This window comes from Athene noctua, chromosome 1, assembly GCF_965140245.1.
Source record: "Athene noctua chromosome 1, bAthNoc1.hap1.1, whole genome shotgun sequence".
NCBI classification, from domain to species: Eukaryota; Metazoa; Chordata; class Aves; order Strigiformes; family Strigidae; genus Athene; species Athene noctua.
This window is the reverse complement of record NC_134037.1, coordinates 245,494,827-245,518,095: the sequence shown is the minus strand read 5'-3', so window position 1 is coordinate 245,518,095 and position 23,269 is coordinate 245,494,827. Positions and strand designations below refer to the sequence as shown.

The following is a 23,269-nucleotide window of genomic DNA, read 5'->3' as shown; positions in this document are numbered from 1 at the left end:
TGATTTTGTGTTTATCATTCTGGAATTAGTAGATCATTTAAAACTCTTGAATAAAGTTGTGGTAAATGCAGTAGGGCTGCTATTATATTAGTTTATTTGTTTTTTTATCTTAGGAGGGCAGCAGCATTAAACCTAGGAAAATGTTAATCTTCTTGAGGAACTGACTGGTGAGCTATTTTAGCTTGTATTATCATCAAAAATTTATTCATCACCATATTAAGAAATCCTCAATTGACCACTCAACCTGAGATATGTAAGTCTTCAGGATGCGCTGAATTCAGTTAGATACAAAGTTACCTTTCTCTTTACATGTGTGAAAAATGTCTCTTGTGCAGCAGGGTCTCTGGTAATGACCCTTTGAGTCACTGTCACTTTACGAAACATACAGAAATTCATTTTCCATGTATAAAGGTGGAAAGTAATCACAGCAATTCTATCCCTTGAGACAGACATTTGTCTACTTGATTCTCTCTAGAGTCTTCTGTGTCTATTACTGCTTCAAAAGTGGACAGGGAAAAAAATCCTTTGAGAGTAGCCTCTTGAGTAGAGGCTGTGAACTCTCTGTGAAGAGTTGGTTACCCTGGTGATGAGCATCTTGGCAGCATAAATAGCCAAATATAAATGATTACCTGGGTAGTATTTCATTTATTTATAAACAAGCCTAACTCCACAGTATCAAAGCAAAGCATTCTTATTCACACATTTCATGTTTCACCCTGAACATCCTTCACTACAGACTGCATAACTCATTGCTTTTAAAACAAAGCTGTTCTACAGTAATGTGGAAATTGAAAGCTGTACAAAGAAAAGATAAACATGATGAAGGGCTGTTTCTCTTCTTGGTTCCTTTGCAAGTGTAGTATGAGACCGCAAGAAATTAATCTAATTTGCCAAGCTTTGATTGTTCTTGATTTCAAAGGCATTGATTCTCAGCTTTTCAATAGAAAGGCCATTTTTAATCTGTTTGCTCCTCAGTTTCCATTCCACCTTTGCAAAATGAAGGCATTAAGGATTCTCCACTTTGTAAGAATTCAGTTTTGCAAAGCTAAATATGCTAAGATCCTGCTGTAGAAGATGCTATGCCATAGAACCTGCAAAGTGGTATTACAATGCTTACAAATGCAGGGAAGAGGGAATGGGAACAGAATCAGCAGTGTGGGTGACAGGTTATCTGCAAACAGAATGTCAAGGAGAAGGACATCTTTGGGGAGTAATTTAATTCTCTGTCTGAAGATTTATACCTGCTGGTGATGACAGCTGAATGTTTGTTCCATGCAACAATATAAGTTGTTCAACTTGAAGACCTATATGATGATTTTCAAATGTTTTTCACATCACTATTTCAGATGGAGATGGGACCTTGTTAATGTGCGCTGCTGTAGCAAGATGGGGATGAGCATTTGGAATATGCCAGTGTAGGGCAACTGTATCAGTGCAGTGACAAGCACATTACAGTGGCATCATTAATAATGTTTGTCCTAATAATGTGTTTTATTTATGTGTGAACGATAGTATCTGGAATTGGCTGTCATGCCAAGGCTGCTGTGGAAGAAAACAAGGAAGGGAAAGTCCCCACAAGGTTGCTCATTGGTGATTAATATGTCTGGGAAGGCTACAGTCTTACACCTACTGCCAGGTTTTCATGACCATGTTAATGGTTCAGAAACAACTTTCTAAATTATCTTAATGGTCTGATGATAATGTATTTGAGTAGGATTTTTTCTCCTGCTATGACATATTTTTCTTCATCTGTTAGTAACAATATAGGACTGAAGATACGAACCTTGCGTGGTTTTTGTACATTTCAGTGCTTAACATTGCATGAAACTCTCTCTGACAAAATAATGTGCAGTAAATGTTTCTTCTTACTAATATGAGCTCACTAAAAATGTCTGCCTTATTCTTGCACAGCTCAATTTTCTTTTGAACATCCTATAGCAGCGTTTTGTGGAACTGAATTTATTAACTACCTAGCATTGATTACAATGGTGATAATCACAGGAGCGAGGCAGCTGCCACACCCAAGTATAAACGTTGCGTAACAACCCCCAGAAAGAGCATTTAGAATATTATGTAAAGGTGAAAGAAATAGTTTTTCTACTACTCAGTAGGTTTCCTTCTGTCTCTTCTATGAGTGGCATGTTTCTTTTCCTCTCAAACTTTTCCCCTTTGTTTTGGTTAAAAAGGGATAATGTAAGGCGAGTAAAGGAGGATGAGAAACAGTAAGGCACACCATGAAGCTCACTGGAATCCAGCAAAATAGTATGTGAAGATGGGATCATATTAGAATTCATAGATGAAATGATTGCATAGAAGGTGAACTGCTATCTTAATTTGTAAAACATTCTGGGCCAGGAAAGTGGAAAGTTTACAGTAACACATTGTTGAAACACTAAGGGCAACACCAGAATCTTGGGAGACTATTAAGAAGAACACTTATGAACCATAAAAAGTAGCTGCCATTTTTTAACAGCAGGTACAAAAGTGCTTACAATGTATTAGAAAACAAAAGTTCAGAAATCTTCTAAGGATCTAGAACATCGTAATAAAAATGTTTATATTGATATGACTGATAAGGAAATGTGAACACATGGGTGAAAAATACCAGCAGGAGGAGGGCTATGAAAACAGTATGTGTTGTTGACATCTACAATAGCAGGTCGTCAAGATCCCAGCACACATCTACCTTCAGTTTCTCAGGACAACCAGATCTGAAGCAGGGACACTGACTAACTCCCAATTAGGGGTCCCAAGAGGTGGGACACAATCCAGAGATTAATCACTGTCAGCTCCTGATGAGTACAATGAGACACATCCAAAAGCAGCACCCTCCTAAGAATAACTCAGTCAGTGAGTGAAGGGAAGAGGCTTGAAGAGTGGTGCCTGCCCCTTGTCCTCCATGTCATTGCAAGGCATCCTGGACAGACTCTGGATATAGGTGTCAGTGCCTGACTGCTCGGTGGACTACCTACATGCATTTTGAGGTTTGTATGTATGAAAGTGTGTTAGGGGCTGAAACCAGTTGTGTTTTAACATAAAGATTTCCTCTACAGTCATAGAAGACATTAGTCATTATTTCTGTCACCACGGGGTTGGTGACACAGCCAGCCCGGGATGGGTGTCTCCTGGCTGCCTGGGAGATGTGGGACTGACAGCCTTCACCTGAGGCTGGGAGAGCCCCAGGCAGGGAGACAGGGGCTGCCCATGGCAGTGGAGGGTGGCTGCTCCGGTTGATAATCCTGTTGATATTACCCTGTCTTTTACAGTCTCAGTCTTTACTGCAGCACAGTCTCACAGGCAGCTGGGAGCTCCTGACAGCCTGGATGAGGGGCGCTCTGCACCACCTACACTCTGTGTGAAACTTCTCTCAAAATAAAGTTTTCTTATTCATAAACTAACTGGCTGGTTCCAGTTCATGTGGTCTTTTGGGGGAAACTTGTCCATATATACGTGTGGAAATCTCTCTCTATAAATCTGTATATTATCCAGAGACACTTCCTGACATAAAGGAAGTGGGGAGCCAGTCAGAGAGTGGTCTGAGATCATGTGGGTATGATGATTTCAAACCATGACAACTGTCTGAGCACAGTCGGAAACAGTGTGAAACACGTGGGCTATGACATCATGAACAACGGCAATCGCCATGTATGCAGTGGGCAAGGGCTTCCTGTTGTCACCTACTGCTGGGAAAGCTGTAAGGGCTGGCTGATCCTGCCAGTCAGCCACAGGCCAGATGAAAACATGTGGGCCATGAGACTGTCAGAAATGGCAACTATCTGCCATAAAATGTTACCTGAAACAACTTGCTGGCCTCTGTGCATGTTGTGGGAGGGGATTTCCCCCTCTGAGACCCTTCTATGGCTGACAGAAAGAGGTGGCTGGTGTCGAGAAATGGCTGTGAGCTAATCACAGAGCATATGAAAACAAGTGGGTCATGTTTTACAAAATGGCACCTTGGTGCCATCACAAAGAGCAAAGAGTCACGTCCTTCAGCCAGCAGGATGAGGCAGGACAGTCTGTGGGCTCCATACCGACCTCACCACTGGGTCAGCTGTTGTCAAGGGCATGGGCAGGATGCTCTGTGCTCTGCCACTGGAAATTTTCACCTGAAGTCAACAAAGGAAAACATCACACTGCCTTGTCTGTTTTCTCTTAGAAAACAGCCATGACCTGTTTAAATCCCTATAGAATCACATAAAGGTGCATATGGCTGCTATTCTGGATTTATTGATTGAAATATTATCATATATTGCATCAAAGGCAGGACAGACGTTTTATTACTAAAGATTTTTTCTCAGTATTTCATTATATAGATATCTTAAATTCCCTCAAATTCTGAGAAAATTATAAATCAAGTAAATGACAATGAACCTTAGTAATATCTTAGTAACTTCTCAAAGTCATGGAAGAACTTAAGTTTTGCCAAAGTGTATAAGTAAATTTTTTATGACTCAGATGTCTCTGGGGTAGACTATGCCATGAGAGCCAGCACAGCGCTCTTTCAATTCCCGTGTAATGGAATCTCATCTTCTGTGATTCTTATTATCTGAATCAATGAGACTGCTAATCAGACAACATGATGCAACTAGTGGACAGAATTAGAATAAAGACTCAAAGCCTAAAACGCATTGCCAATTTAATGTCTGTGCCATTGTTTCCTCTCCTTCTGCTCTGATTTTCTGAGGCAGACTCCTCCCGCAAATGTCAATGCATATAAAGGAAGTGCATAAAGATAATGTTTTGCAAAGCCAAGTGTGACATGCTCATGCTCCTCAGAAAGCATTGATGAAAGATACTGGTTTATCATAGGAAGAGTAATATAAAAACATCTATGATGATAATGATTTGTCATGTTGCCACACATCACTCAAAGGTGTTGAAGTAACAACAAGGCCAGGTGCAGCATAGAGCTCGGGGTAGACTGGGCTGAGCTAAATGGGCAGCTGCCTTGCTTCAGTCTGCTGCCTGAAGGTACAGCTGCAATGGAGAGTTTTTAATTCAGTTTGAAACAAAGTCCTTCCTCAGAGTCAAAACCTGATTCAAAGTTTATAGAGTTCAAGATTAAGATACTGCTCACGAGTGATACTGACCTGTGATGCATAAGGTACCAAAACCACTAAAAATCACTGTTAGACTCAACTCAATGACTTTTCAGAAACCATGAAATCAAGTCACTTTATCACGTTATGAATGCCAGGTCATTCCGTTTCAATTCAAGCCTGGTCTATGAAACTGATGTCCTGCATTTCTGTGGTTCCAAGCTGGGGTTTCACAGTCCTTGTATGACTTTTGAACCTACCTTCCCTTATTCCAGATTAGTATTTTCATATTTAACCATCCTTATACTAAATGCCTTGATAGATGTGCGGGGCTTAATCCTAGTGCCCCAAATATTTGATTCAAGTGATAAATTCAAAGGGCTGTTTTTAGTGCAAACCATTTCAGTGGACTGCATCTTTTATTACCCAGAGTACTACAGATGCTTATTTTTGTGGGTTGTGTCAGAGACCCTGAATATATCGCGTGATGTGTCTGTTAACAGTACTGGTAAACCAGCACACAATGGACAGAGAAGTGATTAGACTCACCTCACTGTCATTTAGAGACGTACAATGCAAGTTTCTCACCTTCTGAAGTAGGCTTCGTTTTAAGTCAGCAGAGAGTGACATCGTAGCGGGTGTCTGCTGTAGGTCACCCCAGCAGGAAGAACGGGTGGATGAGGCCTCTAGAGACAGCTCGAAGCGGCCTCCTCACGTTTGCCAGCCCCGTCTTCACGCGGGACACAAACCACCCCAGTGTCTGCTGCAGAAACAACACAGCGGGGCTGTCTCTGGGGAAGCAAACCAGAGGTGCTACCTGGAGCAGGGCTCGTTGGAGATCCCAAACCCCCCCAAGGGACAGTGCCACTGCTATAAGGGGGTGCGGACTGCAGCACTCCCCTCCTCAGCTGCAGTGACACGGCCGGAGTTGTGCCGTTCTCAGCTGTAAATCCCCACATATTCTCTCATCGGCCTTGACCCTCTGGCTCCGACTGGGCCAAAACCATCCTGGCTCTGCCTCGACCTCGTGCCCTGGCCCGGTGGGTCCCACTCGAGGTTCAGGGGCCCAGCGGGCCTGAGGAGGGCCCGGCTCGTCTCCCTGCCGCGGAGGTGGTGGAAGGGAGCGCGCTCGGCTCCGGACAGAGCAGAGGAGGGCGCGGGCCGGGCCCGCCGCCGGCGAGGGGCCCCGCCGCCGCCCAGCCCGCAGGGAGAGCCGCGGGGCTGGGCAGCGGCCGGTGGCGGAGCGGGCGCGACCGCGGGGCTCTCCCCGGTGGCCGGGGGCAGCGGGGCAGGGTGGCGGGGCCGTGCCGAGTGCGGCACCGGCCGGCTCCCGGCGCTGAGCGCTCGCCTCCTCCGTGAGCGCCTAAAATGTTCCTGGCATGCGAGGCCAGGGGAGATGCAGTGAGGAGCGGGGCACTTTTCCAACAGCTCCTCCGCCGAGAGAGCCAGTGGCACGGCGCGGCTCCGCAGCCCGCCGCTCTCCTCAGCTTCCCCGAGCCGCCCGACGGCCATGCAGCGAGGCAGGGTAAGGCGCTGCGGGCCGGGGCCGGGGCAGGGCGCCCCGGGGAGGGCGGGGGGGGGGGCGGAGGGGAGCGCCCCGACCCCGGGGCGGGGGGCTCCGGGGCCCGGCGGGCGCGTGTGAGGGGTGTGGGGGGGGCGCGCCCGGTCCCAGCCCCGCTGACGGCGGCGTCGTTGCAGGTGCGGGCGGCGCTGGCGGCGCTGCTGTGCGCGGCGCTGCTCCCGCTCCCGCTCCCGCTCCGCCCGGAGGCCGCCAGGGCGCCCAAGCGGCCGGCGCGGACCCGGACCTGCGGCGAGCGGCCCGAGGAGCTGCTGGAGCAGCTGTACGGGCGGCTGGCGGCGGGCATGCTCAGCGCCTTCCACCACACCCTGCAGCCCGAGCCGCCGGGCCGCCAGCACAACGCCAGCTGCCCCGCCGGCGGCCGGCCGGCCGGCGACAAGAGGTTCCGGCTCCCCGTCAACCTGCGCAGCGCCTCGCCCTGGGCCTACAGGTGACTCCGGGGCGCCGCGGGGAAGGGGGGGTCCGGCCGCGTCTAGGGGCGAAGCGGTGCCCGCGTCCCGGCGGGCTGAAGAGAGCCGGTTCCCCCGTGCGGGACCCGCGGCGCCACGCGTGCCCGGGGCTTCAGCGCCCTCCCCGCGCAGCGCCCTGGGGGCGGCCGTGGGACGGCGGCGGCCCCGAGCAGCGGCCTCACGAGCGGTGTTAAGGCAGAAGTGTAAAGAGGCACGTGTAAGGCAGAGATGCAAAACCTGCTCGTCTGAGAGGCTGTCTGACGAGCAGAAAGAGAGGCGAAACGTGAGTGAGGTGGCGCAAGCTGTGAGCTGGAGCCGACGCACACACCCCCTCCCGGGGGCACAGACCACCCCTCAAAAAGGCACTTTTGGCAAATTGTCATACGTGAAGCTCACTGAGAGGACCCTCAGTAAAGGACCATCACCAAGAAAGCCCCTCCGGCCCCCCTGGCAGCCCCAGAGGGGCTCAGATGCTTTCCCCGGCGCTGTGCTGGTTTCGGGGGTACATCAGAGCAGAGTGTGTGCTCTTGTCACAGACCAGCAGAGCCGCATCTTCACTTACCCCGCTGCAAACACTCCCAAGGGCTTACTCGCCAGTTTGCTGTAGAAGCATAGGCAAGGAACGAGTACTGCCATTTTCTACATCTGTATTTTCAGCCCATGCTTTGCAAACCCCCCTCCCCTGGGGTGGAACAGGGGCTGACTGACTCTTTTTAAGGGGGCACAAAAATACCTTAGTAAAGCAAATCTGTTGTTAGGCTGGTTAATACACGAAACAATTTTCTGCACTTCTGTAGACAACTCTGGAAAAGCTTGGAAACCACTGATCTAGAACACTAAAGCCAGCGTGTTTATCACATTCTCACTATCAAGTCTTCTGGTAGTTTTGTCTGAGTAAGACTGACAGAATTTGGTTCTCTGTTTTCGGCTTGCTGTAAAGACACTGCAGACAACAGGAAGATAAAACATGCACAGACTTAAAAGTAACTGACTTTCTTGCTACTTTCTGTACATTATCCTTTGTATATACCTTGATGCAGTTACTGTGTATTCAGCAAACTTGAATATTTCCTTGTTAGTGATCTCCAATAAACATTTATTTTGTGGCATGGTTTTAGCCCACTTTTAGTTTAAGAAGTAATCCTATTGAGAGAAAAATGGTTTATTTGCTCAATAAGCCTTTCATAAACAAAGTATTTTTAGAAATAGTATTTTTAGTAATACATTTTCTGTAAGCAGACTGAGGATTTTTTAAGCTACCTAAGCGGGCAAAAAGCTTGTTTGAATGTTGAATAGAACACCTAGCATTAGGCTCAGGTATTTTTTACGTTGGTCTTGCCAAATACTATCAGAAAATTGTTCTTCTGACCTGAAAATAGTGCCTTCCATGCTCACATCTCATTGGGCATCTCATTTATTTTCAGTAGGAGCTCCCTATAGGTTTACTTAACAGAGAACCAGCTGCCATTTTGGGCCTGGCTTACAAAAAGCTTATTAAGAAACTGTAAATCCACTGTACTTTTCATCAAAATGTTTTCAAACAGGCCACAAACCATTCACATACAAGTAACATGATGACATCTTCAAGCTAGAAATTTTAAAAGATAATGAAACAGAAGTACTACGCCATTAAAGACAAAATCTAAAATTACATTTAGTGTAAATATTGTTTCTCTAGGGTGAAGAGGCCTCAGTACACTGTCATAGTTAACAGTTACAGCTTTTTTTCTTGACTGTATTTTTACTGTATCATTAGTGTGCAGTGAGACAGCAACAGCCATGGCAAGATGTGGAATGGAAGTATAAAATATAAAATTGCTCATTATGAACAGGAATGTGCATTTGTTATTACAACCTGCTATTTCATAGAATTTAAAACCAGATAAAAGCATTATGAAGGTCTGGTCTGATCTGCAGTGTTCACCCTGGCAGCAAGCTCCCAAATCTGATTAGAGCTACTGTGTATCTTTGAAAAGACATGCAACTCTCCATTAAAGGTTGCAAGTAATGGCACATTACGTCTTGTCAATGGTTAACCAATTCCACTTCTAAGATCCCAACAATTTCTTCTCCATCGCAGGGCTGTTATGCTGAAAAACTGCATACAGCTCTCTCCTTTAACACAGAACTTTCTTGGCAAGCCTACATACATTTAATTCTTCCTCATTGAGTTGCTCCCCTTCACTCATCTTTTTCATTGCTGTCTCCTGAACTGCCTTTAAATCACCAGAGTTGTTCTAGTAGTGAATGCCCAGAAATTAAGTCACTGTAGGCAGCCCCCTCTTGTACACCCTGGTAGGACACGCCTCAAAGCATGAATTTGACTATTTGAACCCTGATTCAGCGTCTCACAGACATCCTGCTCTCCAACTTCTTTTCTGCCCCTAAAGAGTTACAGTGCAATTGATTTCTGCTCTGTGCACAAAGGGTCTTTTTTTCTTTTTGACCTTCATTTTAAAGTCTGAGATATCTCCTGTGTTTCTCTGTCTTCATTGGTGTTGTAGCAGTTCCCATTGTTACCATCTGCAGATGTCATTAACATACTGTTTATACTCCCTATTCCAGGTCATTAATAATAAAGATATTGTCTGGCTCTACTTACCTCACCCTGCATATCTCCCTAGGCACCTGTTCCCAGCTGTTTAACACTGCTTCTTGTAATTCTTCTGCTCACATGACCATTCAGTTCAAGTCAACTGAAATTTTTTCATATTGGCATTTGTGAGAAAGAATCAAATCTATTACTTGGGATCTGTGTATACCATTCACTCTGCTGCATTGCATATATTCAAGTTTGTCATTCTGTTTAGTGAGGAAGAATTAGGTTTGCTTGGCTCAAAGTACAGCTAATCTTTGTGTGGCTTCTTTCCTTGCCTTTGTTCTGTGCTTACTATTTATTTTCTATTACTTGGTCTTTAATTTGGTTATACAAAAAAACAAGACTTACATCATTTTTGGCTTGCTACAACCCAAAGACACGGGAGTTGCACATGGATTGCACCTCAGATCCCTCTGGTCTGCGATCCTGCTGCTGGAAGCAACCAACAGTCAGTATTTGAGGCAAAAGTTAGGGGGAAAATACTAGCTCACCTGCCTGATACTGAAATTCCATCTTGATGGCCACAGGAGATCAGTATATAACTCAGGGCACAAAGTTTAATCACATGAATTGCTCTTTACCCTGCAGAGCTATAGACAGCAGAGTTCCCTTGAGTCAGTCGAGTGAAATCTTGAGCATACTGGGTTTGCTTAGTACTTCAGGGAGTTGGTCTAAGAATTACTCAGGATTTTACAAAAATAGAGCCAGCGGCAGAAGCTTTGCCATGAAACCATCATGGCATGAAATCATCAGGCCAACTGTGTGCCAGTTTGTGACATCTGTCCAGGAGTTGCTTGTCCTTTTTAGCAGTATTACATGGACAGCCAATGAAATCCAGAAAGCCTGCTTGTACGAGGAGGTACTGACAAGGTCCTTGGCAATTGGTATGGTTCACAGTTGTCTTACCACCTACAGATCCCTGCCGACAGCACAGGATGGGTGCTGCTGCTTAAAATTTAGAGAAACCATAATCACGGTGAATCTTTACCAATGCAAGCTCAGCTCCAGAGATGCACACACAAGTTGCTCATGGACAAGAGCCATTAATTTTAAATGCATGCCTAAACATTTGCAGGGTCTGATCATAAAGCTCAGAGTAATACTTGAAAAAATCGGATCCTACTGAAGTCAACAGCATGTTTACAGGTAGTGTTGATTTGTGATTCCATTCACGGTGCTACAGAGCAGAGGTTCCATTCATTAACCAGCTGTCTACATCAGCGCTGTTTTTATTCTCTGTTGTCTTAAGGTTATAATAGCATTCATAGCTAGTTTGTAGGAATATATTCAGAGCCTTCTGCAAACACACCTGCAGAAATTTAGCTAAAATTCTTTATGTGTATTCAAGAAGTAATTTCCATTTCAGAATTTCCAAATCTCATGGCTTCCGTGTCTGTCTCTAGGGCCTAATCCTGCATTTACTAAAAGTTTATTTACAGTGATTTAACTTTTATTCTTGGTGTTGATCTGATCATGAAATCCCACGTTAGCTAGTCCCTCGCTCAAGCATTGCCCAGCTTGTTTTTTCTGCTTTTCAAAAATTTGTTTCCGTTTATAAGCATCCTTGGTTTGGGCTAATCTACATAAAATCTTAATAAAAGTAATACAGGCAAGTCTTTTTTTACTGGTAAAAGCCAAGCTTGTCTGCAGTGCTCTTGAAAAAAGTCATGCAAGAGGGCTTTCCTTTAAATAATATTTCAGTGATTTTCAAGGACCTTATCCAAGACATTTTCCAGGATTTAACATTATCATGTAGCAGAGTGTGCATATCCCAAAGATGCAGCCAAGGGAAAGAATACAAGGGGATGCAGAACTGCTGTCCTTTTTATTTGAGTACATTTGTACAACTCTTCAGGAAATCAGTTAGCACTAGACGTTTTTATGCAAGCACTGTACTTACTACCTGTATATAAACCAAACTAATCGTAATGTGAACAAAAGAACACCTGCTATAGAGAAATAAATGTCTTACCAAGAGGGAAAAAAAAGTTGTTAGCTCTTAATCCTGTGTTTCAGAGTGCAAAGTAAAGGGATGATGATCTGCTTATTAGACTTCTGATAACATCCAGCTGTTAGCCAAGTGCTAACAGTGATTTTCTGAAGAGTCAGCGGTATCTGCCTGCCCCAGCATAGCATCTGACCCACTGGATTTAGAAGCTTGGAAACTACAAAGTGATAATATTATTAAAAACACTACATATGAAAGTAGCAGTACAGGACAAGACAGGTCAAGTCTTTGCAAGAGTTTTACTTCTGACAGAAACTTTTGAGTTTCCAGGCTTAGTACATAAACGGCAGGAAGTTTGTTTTTCACTGGGAGCTCTCAAAGCACTCGTTGGGTCATAAGAAAAAGCAGCCTAGAACTAGTCACACTTCATTAGCAGTTCCAGTTCAGTACAAACCTGCTTCTTGTTCCAGCAGATTGAAACACAGCAGCTCGGCATAGCTCACTGCTCCTGTCATTTGTAAATCAGGAGTGCTGGCTAGGCAGAATTAGCCTTACATACTAGCAACCTGAGTTCACAGGACAAGGGCAACCCTCATCAAAATGTCTGGGCAGTGGCCACAGCAAATGACACAAGGGTGCAGGGGACACTTGGGTGCCAGTGGAAAGTTACACTTCTCTGGTCCTCCCACCACTCTTCCCAGCTGCTTCTGTTGTGTCCACCCAAAACAAAAGAGTCAGTGGGAACCTGGATCATCAACCTGTTTTATCCAGTTAATTAACCTGATCAAACGTGTTTGCCCTGTTCTAGGAGAAGACATAAAAATATGACTTGTAGTGCTTGGAGTAATGGAGACGCATCACACTACAGCAGCTGAGGCTGTGGTCATTACATGCACAGAGTGATGATGTTCAACACATGCAAGCAGAGGAAGCAGGTCATGCAGCTGCATTTATACGGCTAGGTTACTGGTGTCTGTTAATAGTTCAGACCCAAATCAGTCTGGGTTGCCTAGAAAGATAAAAATGAGGCTTTAGTTATATGGCATTTCTTAATAGGTTTGAGCTGAAGATGCAAAACCTTGGATATGGCTCCAAAGTTTAGTGATGTTTGAGTTCAGCATTTAATTTCAGGAGGCATTACTTAGAGTCTTCAGCCTTAAAAGTTCTGGTATAGATGCAAGACTATGTCTATGTTTTGGATCCATCTTTGGGTTTGGATCCTCTCTGATTCCTTTTAATTGTCATATTATAGAGGTATCTACATCAGACTTAGCAATGTAAGATTCTTCTATGGAAAGTAGAAAAACACACCACACCATCCTTCCAAAACCCCCTCATTTATACCTGACTTACGCCATGGGGGAATTTGGAGGGGGAAGTTTATTGTAGACCATGATTTCAGTGACAGTGTTCTCTTGTTATTAGTGAAAACTCTTATGTTTGTAACCAGAAGCATGTTCATGCTTTCCAGTAACATCATAAACCAGGTGCTAGAGATAATACAGTAAAGGAAATACCAATGGCTTGACATATGGTGTGTTTAACAATCCACCACTGAAATTATTCACACTTGGGTTTGAAATGAGAATGTATCACGGTAGAAAAGCCTGTATTCCACTTTCTTTCCTTCTGCTGGCTACCAGATATTTTATTTCACATTGGTGTGAGATCCTGTAACATTAAGGTATTTCCTGGGGAAAGTAAGCAGGTATAAATGGGACAGAGAAGCTTTGCAAAAAATATCTGTGACATCACAGATGTCTGGCTATGAGAGAACTGGTCACATTTTTCTGTGTGGAAAACAAACTTCTTAAAAAGACAAAGAATCCAGATTATATGGTCATTGCAAAAAACCCCAATGTCTCTTTGATGACAGGATAGTCAAGTTTCTGTTTGGCTGAAGCTGTGATTCCAGATTTGTTTTAACCTGATAAACTGGTGATACTTCTGAAAAGGGCAGCTCCCTTCTGCCCCCATCTACAGCTTCATGCTGGCTTGTTTGTGTAGGGTTCTGTGTATATGTGGCAAGACAGCGGAAGGACCAAAATCCAGCTTTTGCTGAAGTTACTCTTCAGTGGGACAAATTCAGTGGGATCAGTCCTGTGACCAGAAGAGCATGAGCATCAACCCAGGGTCAGAGGCAAGAGGGAGAGCCAGGCTGCCCGTTTTGGCAAGCGCAGATTTTGTTGACTAGAAGTAATGGCACAATCACAGCTCGAGGCAGACTTACCCTGCCTCTTCCACAGCTGAAACCTCTTCTCACCACAGAGGCAACCTGAAAAGATAAAAGGCTTATACACTCTGATACCCGAGGAAGTGGTACAAACCCGGGGAAACACATTTTAGGAATCACTTAAAATCTATTGTGGTTTTCAAAATTGGTTATTTTCAAACTGTTGTGGGAAGGGGGCACTGTATACTCAGTAGTTTGTATCATCCCATAAATAATTATATTGATGACAGGTATTTAATTTATTAATTTTTTAAATGTAGTTGCCTCGCTTCATCTACTGCATGGTGGTCCTACCCTGATCCCAAGTAGAGGATGGCTTAAAACCCAGTGCAAGAATTTTACTGGTTTTGCAGCACTTCACATCACAGTAAACATTACAGGCTTGAACATACTCTTTGATATCAAATCTTTGACTGTAACTCAGTTTTTTAGACTCAGCTGCTGTAATTTCCCATCCGAACACAGGAAATGGTTGATGCAGTTTGCAAGAAAAAAAATGCTCTGCTTCACTGTTAGGAAAACGTAGCAAGTAAAAAGGATGTGAAATACCGCAAGAGAGCCTCTGGGCAGGCTGAGGATCTCCTCTGGAGGTTTTTAAGAACAGGCTGGACAAACATGGGCAAATATATCTGAGCTTGTCTCATGGAGGCATTTGGACTAGGTCATGTCCCAGTGTGTCTTCATGCTCTCTGTGTGCCAGTAACAGCCTGTAGGATACTTCTGCTAGGCACCGTCTGTAGGTCTAACTGTTTACTCTGTGAAAGTAGGAGCACAGGGAAAGGGTAGAAAAAGATTTTCTGTTACCTGACAGGTGAGTAAGTGCTTCTGATAACATATGTGAGGACAGCATCATCCCAAAGGGGAGACAGGGAGGAGCATGGAGAGGTGGCTGGTGGAGCTTCTGGGCTGAACATTTCTCCAGCCAAACAGAGCAGCCATCCCTCTACAGCTGGACAGTGCAACCTGTGCTGAAGCAGGGCTAGTTTTGTACCAGTGTGAGTAAAAGGTGATCTGGAGGAAGCTTACAGGTACAAAGAGAGGAGCTAAACATATTAAAAATTCCTCTTTTTCTGGAAGTGCAAACATCTATAATAATGACACACAGTTAGTAATAACATACAAGTTACAGCCATGCCCAGCAATTACTTCCAGTATAAGCATGAAAAGCAAGTAAAGAACAAAGCAACAAATACATCAACAGCACAATAAGCAGCGTGGCTACACATGCCAGTATGTATACTCCACTGTGTACTTAGTCTTTTATTTCAAAAAACAAGCAGACTTTATCAGCTTTTGCTCTCTGCTAAAAACAATTACTACAGGTCAGACAGGATCTGTATGACTTGAGACCATAGTATCACATCTTTGTTTCTGCGTCCAGCAACATCCAGAGAGGAATGTTGGAACTTGGACATTGTTGATTCAAGCTATACTTCACTTAAGTTACAATCCTTTCTGCTAATCAGGATTTTCCAGAGACCGGGCATTAATAAGGAAAAAGAAAGGGTCAAACAACAAACTAAAACAACAAAAAAAATAGAAGCTATGCTCTTGAAGGTTTGGGGCAATTCTTTACTTCAAAATGTAGCAGGAGAGGGCAGAAAAAACCATTAACTTTGCAGTTTATCTCAGGGTGGGCATGCAAATGTTACTCTTCTCTGGTTAGAGGAAGAGACAGTGGAGGTGAATTAAAGAAATAGAGTCCTGTTTTCAAGAGGAAAGTTTGCTCTCTAGTATACTAGAGAGCAAAAACTATTGCAAAAATAATAGTACAGTCTAATTATATTTAAATTATAAAATTTTAAAACATCATGTCATAGCTTCAGCAGTACTAATGTTATCAAGGATTTGTACCAAGTTTTGAAGAACTCATGGCAGATCAAAAGTTTGGAAATGCTTGGGGTCCTTTTTAATGCTCTGTTTACCCATTCAGTCCAAAATGCAAAACTTAACTCTGCTTAAACCCTTGAATCTCACAGTTTGGAAAGCCAGTCACTTCATACTTCAGTGTGCACTGTAGGACCTAATCAGTTCTATAAGCTGTTCATGTTTTTTCTGTACACAAACAAGAAGCCAGACAGCAACAGCTACAGCTGTTTTTCCTGGCAAAGAAAACAAAAACATTATATGGTCAAATCGCATTGTAATAATGTTTTCCAGATTAATATATCTATTTTTAGAGATACTAATGAATTTTTATTATTTACTTCCCTGTAGAATTTCATATGATCCCACAAGATATCCTAAATACATTCCTGAAGCATACTGTCTGTGCAAAGGCTGCCTCATGGGGATCTTTGGTGAGGAGAATTTTCACTTCCGCAGCACCCCTGTGTACATGCCAACAGTCATCCTCCGTCGCACATCGTCCTGTGCTGGGGGCCGTTACGTCTACACAGAAGATTATGTCACTATCCCAGTGGGCTGCACTTGTGTACCTGAGCAAGAAAAAGAAGCCGAAAGTGTAAATTCCAGCATAGATAAGCAAGAAATGAAGTTGCTGGTAAGCCAGAACAAGCCATCATCAGAATGAAGAATATGTAAAGAGTTGTGTTACAGTATTGGCTTCACATCATCATTTCACCATCTCAGGAAACAGCACCACAGCAGCAAACACACTGACTTACCCTCTTTTTCTACTTACAGTTATTTCAGTTATAAGATGGAAAGATTGTCCAGCCACTCAGATCATTAGAGATGACAGTTTATATTAAGAACTTCTTTAGTTCATGTAAGTATTTGTTGCAAATTCCAAAGTAGCTTTCTTTTATCTTAGAGCAGAATTTTATCTTTGCTTATTCACAGTAAATTTTAGAAGATGGATGCAACTGTAAGACATGCTAGCTATTACTATAGCAGACTATTGGTTGTAGATATTTTTAAGGAATCTCTTATACTCTACTTTTAAACACTCATATAAAAAACACACAGTTGCCATACATGTGCCAAATCAGCAGTTGAAAGGATAATTTCTCTGGCTGGGAGAGCCTTCCTTTGTATTGCATATCTCAAGTCTAAGCAGTGTTCTTGGCTGTTATATCTTCGGCTATTTATACACTACACCAGGGAAACCTTTGCTGAGTTTGAGTCATTCATGAAACAATATTCCATGAGTTTGCTATTTTTAAACTTGCCAATTTGCAAAGGGTACAAAAGTGTTGAGAAAAAGCATGCTAGAATATTGTAAAACTGCAGTGGAGTTTTCTGGTGTGGACTAAGTCTAATTACACAGAACATATCAATCAGATAAAACACAGTTTGGGTCCCAAGAATTCTGTATTAGATTTCATTCATGGTTACTGCTTAACTGTTTCTTGTGAGAAAACTGTATTCTGTACAGTTGAAAGGCAAAAACCTTTTTCACGTTCAGAGAGGAGATTCCCTATTTTAAGAAATTATGTACGAAGGATAGGCTTCATCTCAGGTACACTGCAGATGAGTTAACAGGCTGGGTCATGACTTCTAGATGCATGAGGTCATTGAGGTGAGTCCCAGCAAATCCAGATTTGTTAAATCCAACTGATTTATACAGTCAGTGTTACTCATTTTCCCCTGTGCTACACATAACAGACAATCACCTTTAGAAGAGGTTAGTCTGTGGAAGAGCAGTCTTCCATCATTGCAGTTTACGGGAACTTGGTGGCAAGCCCTAACCAGAAACCCTAGAGACACAAAAACTTGCGTTTCCAGAACAAGAGACTGAAGGTTGACTCAGTCTATGAATGAGAATCAGGAATAACAAGGCATACCTTGCACGAACAGAACTCCTCTGAGGGCCAGAATCGCCAAAGTAAGTTGATAAATCTCTGAATGCACAGCAGAGAGTATCTTTTACAGCTCATGACTGCAATATCATTACAAAAAAGAATGAACATCACATGCAGCAATGTATTTGCTACATCAAGAATCTCAAAACTGGGCTTCATTCATAGTGGAGAAAGTCCCTGCACTACACAAACACACGCTTCTTTGGAGTGTCGTTGGATGAAGAATGAAAAGACTATAAGCTAACCAGAATTAAATAGAAGTTAATTGGAGAATGAAAATCATATGATAACTCCTTGTCTTGGTGCATAATTATTGACTGTGCTCTTTATGACTCAGTCTAGTATAACAGTATTTTTATGGTGCAATCTGTATAGCTTCTTACAAAGCCTAAAGCAACTTTAAGAACTCCAGAAACCAATAAAAGATTCCCATCACAATGTCAGATTGAAGTTTATGACCGTATTTCTTGTCTTTTCCACAATTCTAGTTGTTTTCAGATCTGTGTTTCCTCAAATTGTGATGCTTCTATCTCAAGGGGAATCTCAAAGAAGGGTTCAAAGAAGGTCATAAAGTGTTTATACTACTCCGAGAACAGCTAATTGCCTAGCTGCTGCCAGCAATTAAAGGTAGTTACCTGTTCCCTGGAGAATGTAAATACTTGCAGCAATTACAGCCACTTTTCCTTCCTCCTAATGTGGAAGAACTTCTCACCCTCTGAGAAGAGGGAAATGGTAATCAAAGACAGAGGGGCTCAAAAGGGAAGCAGACCCGCAAAACTGGAGAAACACTTCATTAGATGATGCTTCAGCAGTCCAAGATCTTATGGTTTCACTGTTAAATTGTGGGGTTTTTTTCTCCACACACAGCCTTTAAATAGGATGAAGTTGTACCTTCAGAATCCACAGCACAGAAAGCAAAGTCTTCACAGTAAAAGGCAGTAAAAACCACCACCACCACCACCAAAAAAAAATCCCAAACCACACAGCCCTTAACATTTAGTAAATACCCAGAAGGGCTACCAGCTAAAGCTCGGTCTAAACACTGCCCTCCAGCAAAAATCATCTCTCTGCCCATACCCTTTTGTTATACAACTCTGTCTGCAACAAATTAGTTACTAGAGCACGTGGATTTATTTGCATGATGTGGAGAAAAAAAGATGTCACTTTCTGTTGCAACTCTTCTGTCCTGCAGGCATAAATTATGGAATCGGTTTGAGGTTTTCGAGTAACTAGAGTATGTTCTGGGAATTCCTGGGAGTCACAGGCTAAGATCAGGTAAATGGAACACAATTGGTTTCACTAGTCCAGAAAAACAGATGCTTTAGCTTACATACAGCTTCAGGAATTGGATGACGGAAAGGAAAGTGTTAGAGAACTGCAAAACCCCAGGGGATCAATAGATCATATATGTTGGCGACGGTCTTCTCATCATACTGCAACAAGTGCAGAAAGCTTCCTATGGTTACAGGCAACCTGACATTATCTTACTTAGAAGCCCCATTTTCCTCTTTTAATCCTCACCCTTCTGTGACAGAAGCTGAGCCAATTTGCTTCCTGATCCAGCTTTCTGGTTAGGTGTCTCTTAAAAGCTATGTTTACCTTGTAGCGTGAGCAACTTCGATAATAATTGGTTAGTGAACAACTGTTTGTTAATGCTTAACATCATGAACTATTAGCCACACAAACATTTCTTAACTTTCAAAATATCCTTCCCTATATAAACCCCTGTCTACATTACTTGTGTGGAAGAGGTTGAGTATTAAATGTAGTTTACGTTTGTTTGGAATTTTATTTTTTAAAGAGATCATCACATCATGGATTTATATCAGTTTTATTTCAACTGTGGTGTGACATTTTCCAGCTTCTAGCCCTCTGGTTACAGCTGCTGCAGGCTTGCCTTTAATTTGCATGGGAGGAGGGAGGGTTCACTGGAGTTGCTTCAAGGCTCACAAGCTGTTGACACAAGGCAGACATGAAATGCCTCATTGAACCAACTCCAGGCCCAATAAATCCAAACAATTCAAAGCTGAAACTATCTGGCAGCTGCAGCTGATTTGAGAAAATTTTTGTTGTGCCAGGAAAATCTTTTCCTTCAATGAGGTTGTCCCTGGAATACATTAGGAGCCACAAAACACAGAACAATATCCTTGGTAAAAAGATTATTTTCTCTTTAAGTGTAGTATCATTAAGATAGGTTGGAAAATCCGTATCGTTCAGGAAGGTTAGAGAAGCCCGAGATGCTAGTTTTGGTTTACTAGCCAGTCATTACATGAAGGTGTTTGTCTGGATAGGTGGAAGTCTACAGTTGCAAGTAAACATGAAATCACATGGGGGAACACAAACAGGAAAGCAACAAGGGGGAAAAGGGCTATGATGTGATCAGAAAGTATAAACACCCATTAATCTCACTGAGATTAGGGGACAGCTGTAACTACCTGGACTGAGGCATATGTGTTCCTCAGGGCTCGGTGTTGGGACCATTTCTGTTCAACATCTTTATTGATGATTTTGATAAGGACATAGAGTGTATTATCAGTAAGTTCGCAGATGACACCAAGTTAAGCAGGAGTGTCGATCTGCATGAAGGTAGGGAGGCTCTGCAGAGAGACTTGGATAGATTGGATCGGTGCCAACGTTAGCGGGCTGAGCCAGGTCCTGCACTTGGGCCACAACAACGCCATGCATCACTACAGGCTTGGGGAGGTGTGGCTGGAGAGCTGTGTGGAAGAAAAGGACCGGCGGTTCTAATTGACAAGCAGCTGAACATGAGCCAGCAGTGTGCCCAGGTGGCCAAGAAAGCCAACAACAGCATCCTGGCTTCTATCAGAAATAGTGTGACCAGCAGAAGTAGGGAGGTGACAGTCCCCCTGTGCTCTGCACTGGTGAGGCCACACCTGGAGTATTGTGTCCAGTTTTGGGCACCTCAATACGAGAGAGATCTCGAGGTGCTGGAGCGAGTGCAGAGGAGGGCAACGAAGCTGGTGAAGGGCCTGGAGAATAAATCCTATGAGGAGAGATTGAGGGAGCTTGGACTTTTTACCTTGAGAAGGCTGAGGGGAGACCTCATCACTCTCTACAACTACCTGAAAGGACATTGTAGAGAGGTTGGTGCTGGTCTCTTCTCACGGGTAATGAGTGATAGAACAAGAGAGAATGGCTTTAAACTCAAACAGGGGGGGTTTAGACTGGACATTAGGAAAAAAATTTTCACAGAAAGAGGTCAGAGAGTGGAATAGGCTGCCCAGGGAGGTGGTGGAGTCACCATCCCTGGGTGTTTAAGGGTCATTTGGATGAGATGCTGGGGGATATGGTGTAGGGGAGAACTTTGCGGCGTAGGGTTTGATGGTTGGACTCGATGACCCCAAGGGCCTTTTCCAACCTGAATAATTCTGTAGTTTTGTGATATGAGGGAGACCTAGTTAATCCTACATGTTTTGCCGAGTAGTGGCATGAGCTACCACTTGGTTTTGCAGTACTGTCATCTAAGGGAGCTGCAGAACACAAGCAGCCCCAGAGCAGCAGCACAGCTCTGCCACTGCTGATGCACGACTTCTGCAACCCGAACCCGGCCACCCTGTTCCCCACCTCACTGCACCGCCCTGGGGCTGCGCCAAGCAGGTAGCCATGGGAGAGTGACAAAACCAACCATCAGTGATATTTCCCACTTACTTTGGGACACGGGGGCATGGGCAGAGGGGCGAAGGCACTTGCGGGGTACAGAGATGGGCTCACTGTGCAGCATCGAGCTGAGAGCAACACCATTTTTAATGGGAAGTACCGATCTTAATGGAAGCAGTACCTTGCTAGAAATGTTTTGTCACCTGGGTTGGGGTGCAGGCAGCTGCAGGATGTTCTCTTTCACCTGGTGCACAAGACCCTGGGTTTTCCCTGCCAAGTGTCACATTGACACCGGCAGCAGGGCACTGAGATGCCCAGCAGTGACTGGCAGTGCAGCCAGAGCCAAGGTAGTGCAGCCAACACGCGACTCTGCAGTCCTCAGTGCCACTGGTAGCAGGGTGGTAACGCTGCACCACAGTCTGTTCTAATAGAAAGTCCATCCATGAGACATCCACAGGAAAGAAAGAAAGAAAGAATGCTAATCGCTGCTTGAGGCTGAAGGTTTTTTTCGTAATCCTATTACAGAAAAGAGATTTTGCTGTCACACAGTATTTCTTAAAGTTACTATGATGGCACAAAGCACAGATTCACTGTGCATTTTTGTGACTTGTAACCTTCACACAGCTACTTCCTTGGAAACAAGTATGACAAAAATAGTTTACCTCCTACCATTGATGAAGGCTGTGAATGCCCCTAGTCAAGCTCTGCTTGGGCAGCCGCCTGCGCTCAACAGGCTTTTAGGAGGGAAGCTGGTGGACAACGGGCTGCTCTGTTGAGTGCATTTACACAGATTTACATGTACCCTCATTTTCATAATTGTGCATCTTCACAGTGCCTCTTTTCAAAGCCACCCAACCTACATGTGAGAAGTAGCAGTTATTTTCTTGGTGAACTGAATTTCTTGGTACAACCGAATGGTGTACTTTTTTAAGAAAGGTCTCTGATGAAGGTAGCAAAGTTGTCTTTTAATTCTGATATAGAGAGCCCAACAAACACACAGTTACCAAAACGAAGCAGGCAACTGAAGGAATTAATAGCAAAGCAGCAACAGAGGTGAAGCTTGTATTTGAACTGCACATTCTAATTGGGGGCTGAAGAATATCATCCCTTCTGACAATACCTGTCCCACTTAAAGCCTCTATGTAGATAAAAATAAAGTTTCAGGAATTACTTCATTGTCTCCATCTGCTTCATATGCAAGGCACTGAGGTAATAATCATAAAACAGTTTACAATTGTGAAGTATAGATTTCTGCCAATATCTGTGCATTTAACATTCTGGTTTGCTTTATTTTGAAACTGGCCACATAAAAGCAATGGTGTAGCCTCCAGGCAAACAGCTAAACCCAGCTGTATGTCACCTGCGGACTGTCCTTTTTGAGGGGGGATTCTGGCTTTACTGTGCTCAGCAGCAAGGATGGCTTCTGGTTTGAAAGACAAAACTGTACCAGCCATGGGCTCAGAGACTGCCAGAAGAGCCTGCTGTCCATCCTCCCTGCAAGCTCTTCCTCCATTTGTCTATTAGAAACAGCGGGAGTTTATCAATACATTATGTTCTATCTCAGTGGCCTTGTAAGATTCAACGATTTCTAAGATGCTGCTTCTACTGCTCTGCTGCTGTCTGCAACAGGACAAAGACAAAACTGGGCAATTGGAAAAAAAGGACTGTTCTTGTAACTACAAACTTGACATACCTGTAAATCATTTTTAGCTTGGTATTGAAATCTACTAAAAAGCAGGCACTATATTTAATCAGATCCATTATGATTCAAGATTTAAGGGACTAACATGTATGGGTCACATCAGAAGTATCTCATAACCAACAGCAAGAATAACTCCAAGTGAGAACCCATGAACACAGTCTGAAGCATTAATGCAAGGACAGGGTGATGTGTTGCATTTTTGTTTAGTAATTACTTTGTATTCCAGGTGATTTGGCTTGACTAATAGGTAGGATTCTTAATGAACCTAAAGCTCTCTCTAATGGGGAAATCCTTATTGTGCTTTTTTCAAAAGAGACATCAGGTTTATACCACCT

General features: G+C 43.6%; 1 protein-coding gene across 1 annotated transcript; it reads left to right on the top strand.

Annotated features, from left to right (window-relative positions):
• The first annotated feature begins 6,293 nt into the window (after window positions 1-6,293).
• IL17D (interleukin 17D) lies at window positions 6,294-18,057 on the top strand. Its single transcript, XM_074932095.1, has 3 exons — window positions 6,294-6,564; window positions 6,738-7,048; window positions 16,065-18,057. The coding sequence occupies exons 1-3, from the start codon at window positions 6,550-6,552 to the stop codon at window positions 16,378-16,380; spliced, it is 642 nt and encodes a 213-aa protein (XP_074788196.1). The 5' UTR covers window positions 6,294-6,549; the 3' UTR covers window positions 16,381-18,057.
• Window positions 18,058-23,269: the final 5,212 nt, after the last annotated feature.

Excerpts from the sequence above, each read along its gene's own strand:
- IL17D (XM_074932095.1), top strand. Across the intron at positions 7,049-16,064 it reads GCCTCGCCCTGGGCCTACAG|AATTTCATATGATCCCACAA; the intron begins GTGACTCCGGGG and ends ACTTCCCTGTAG.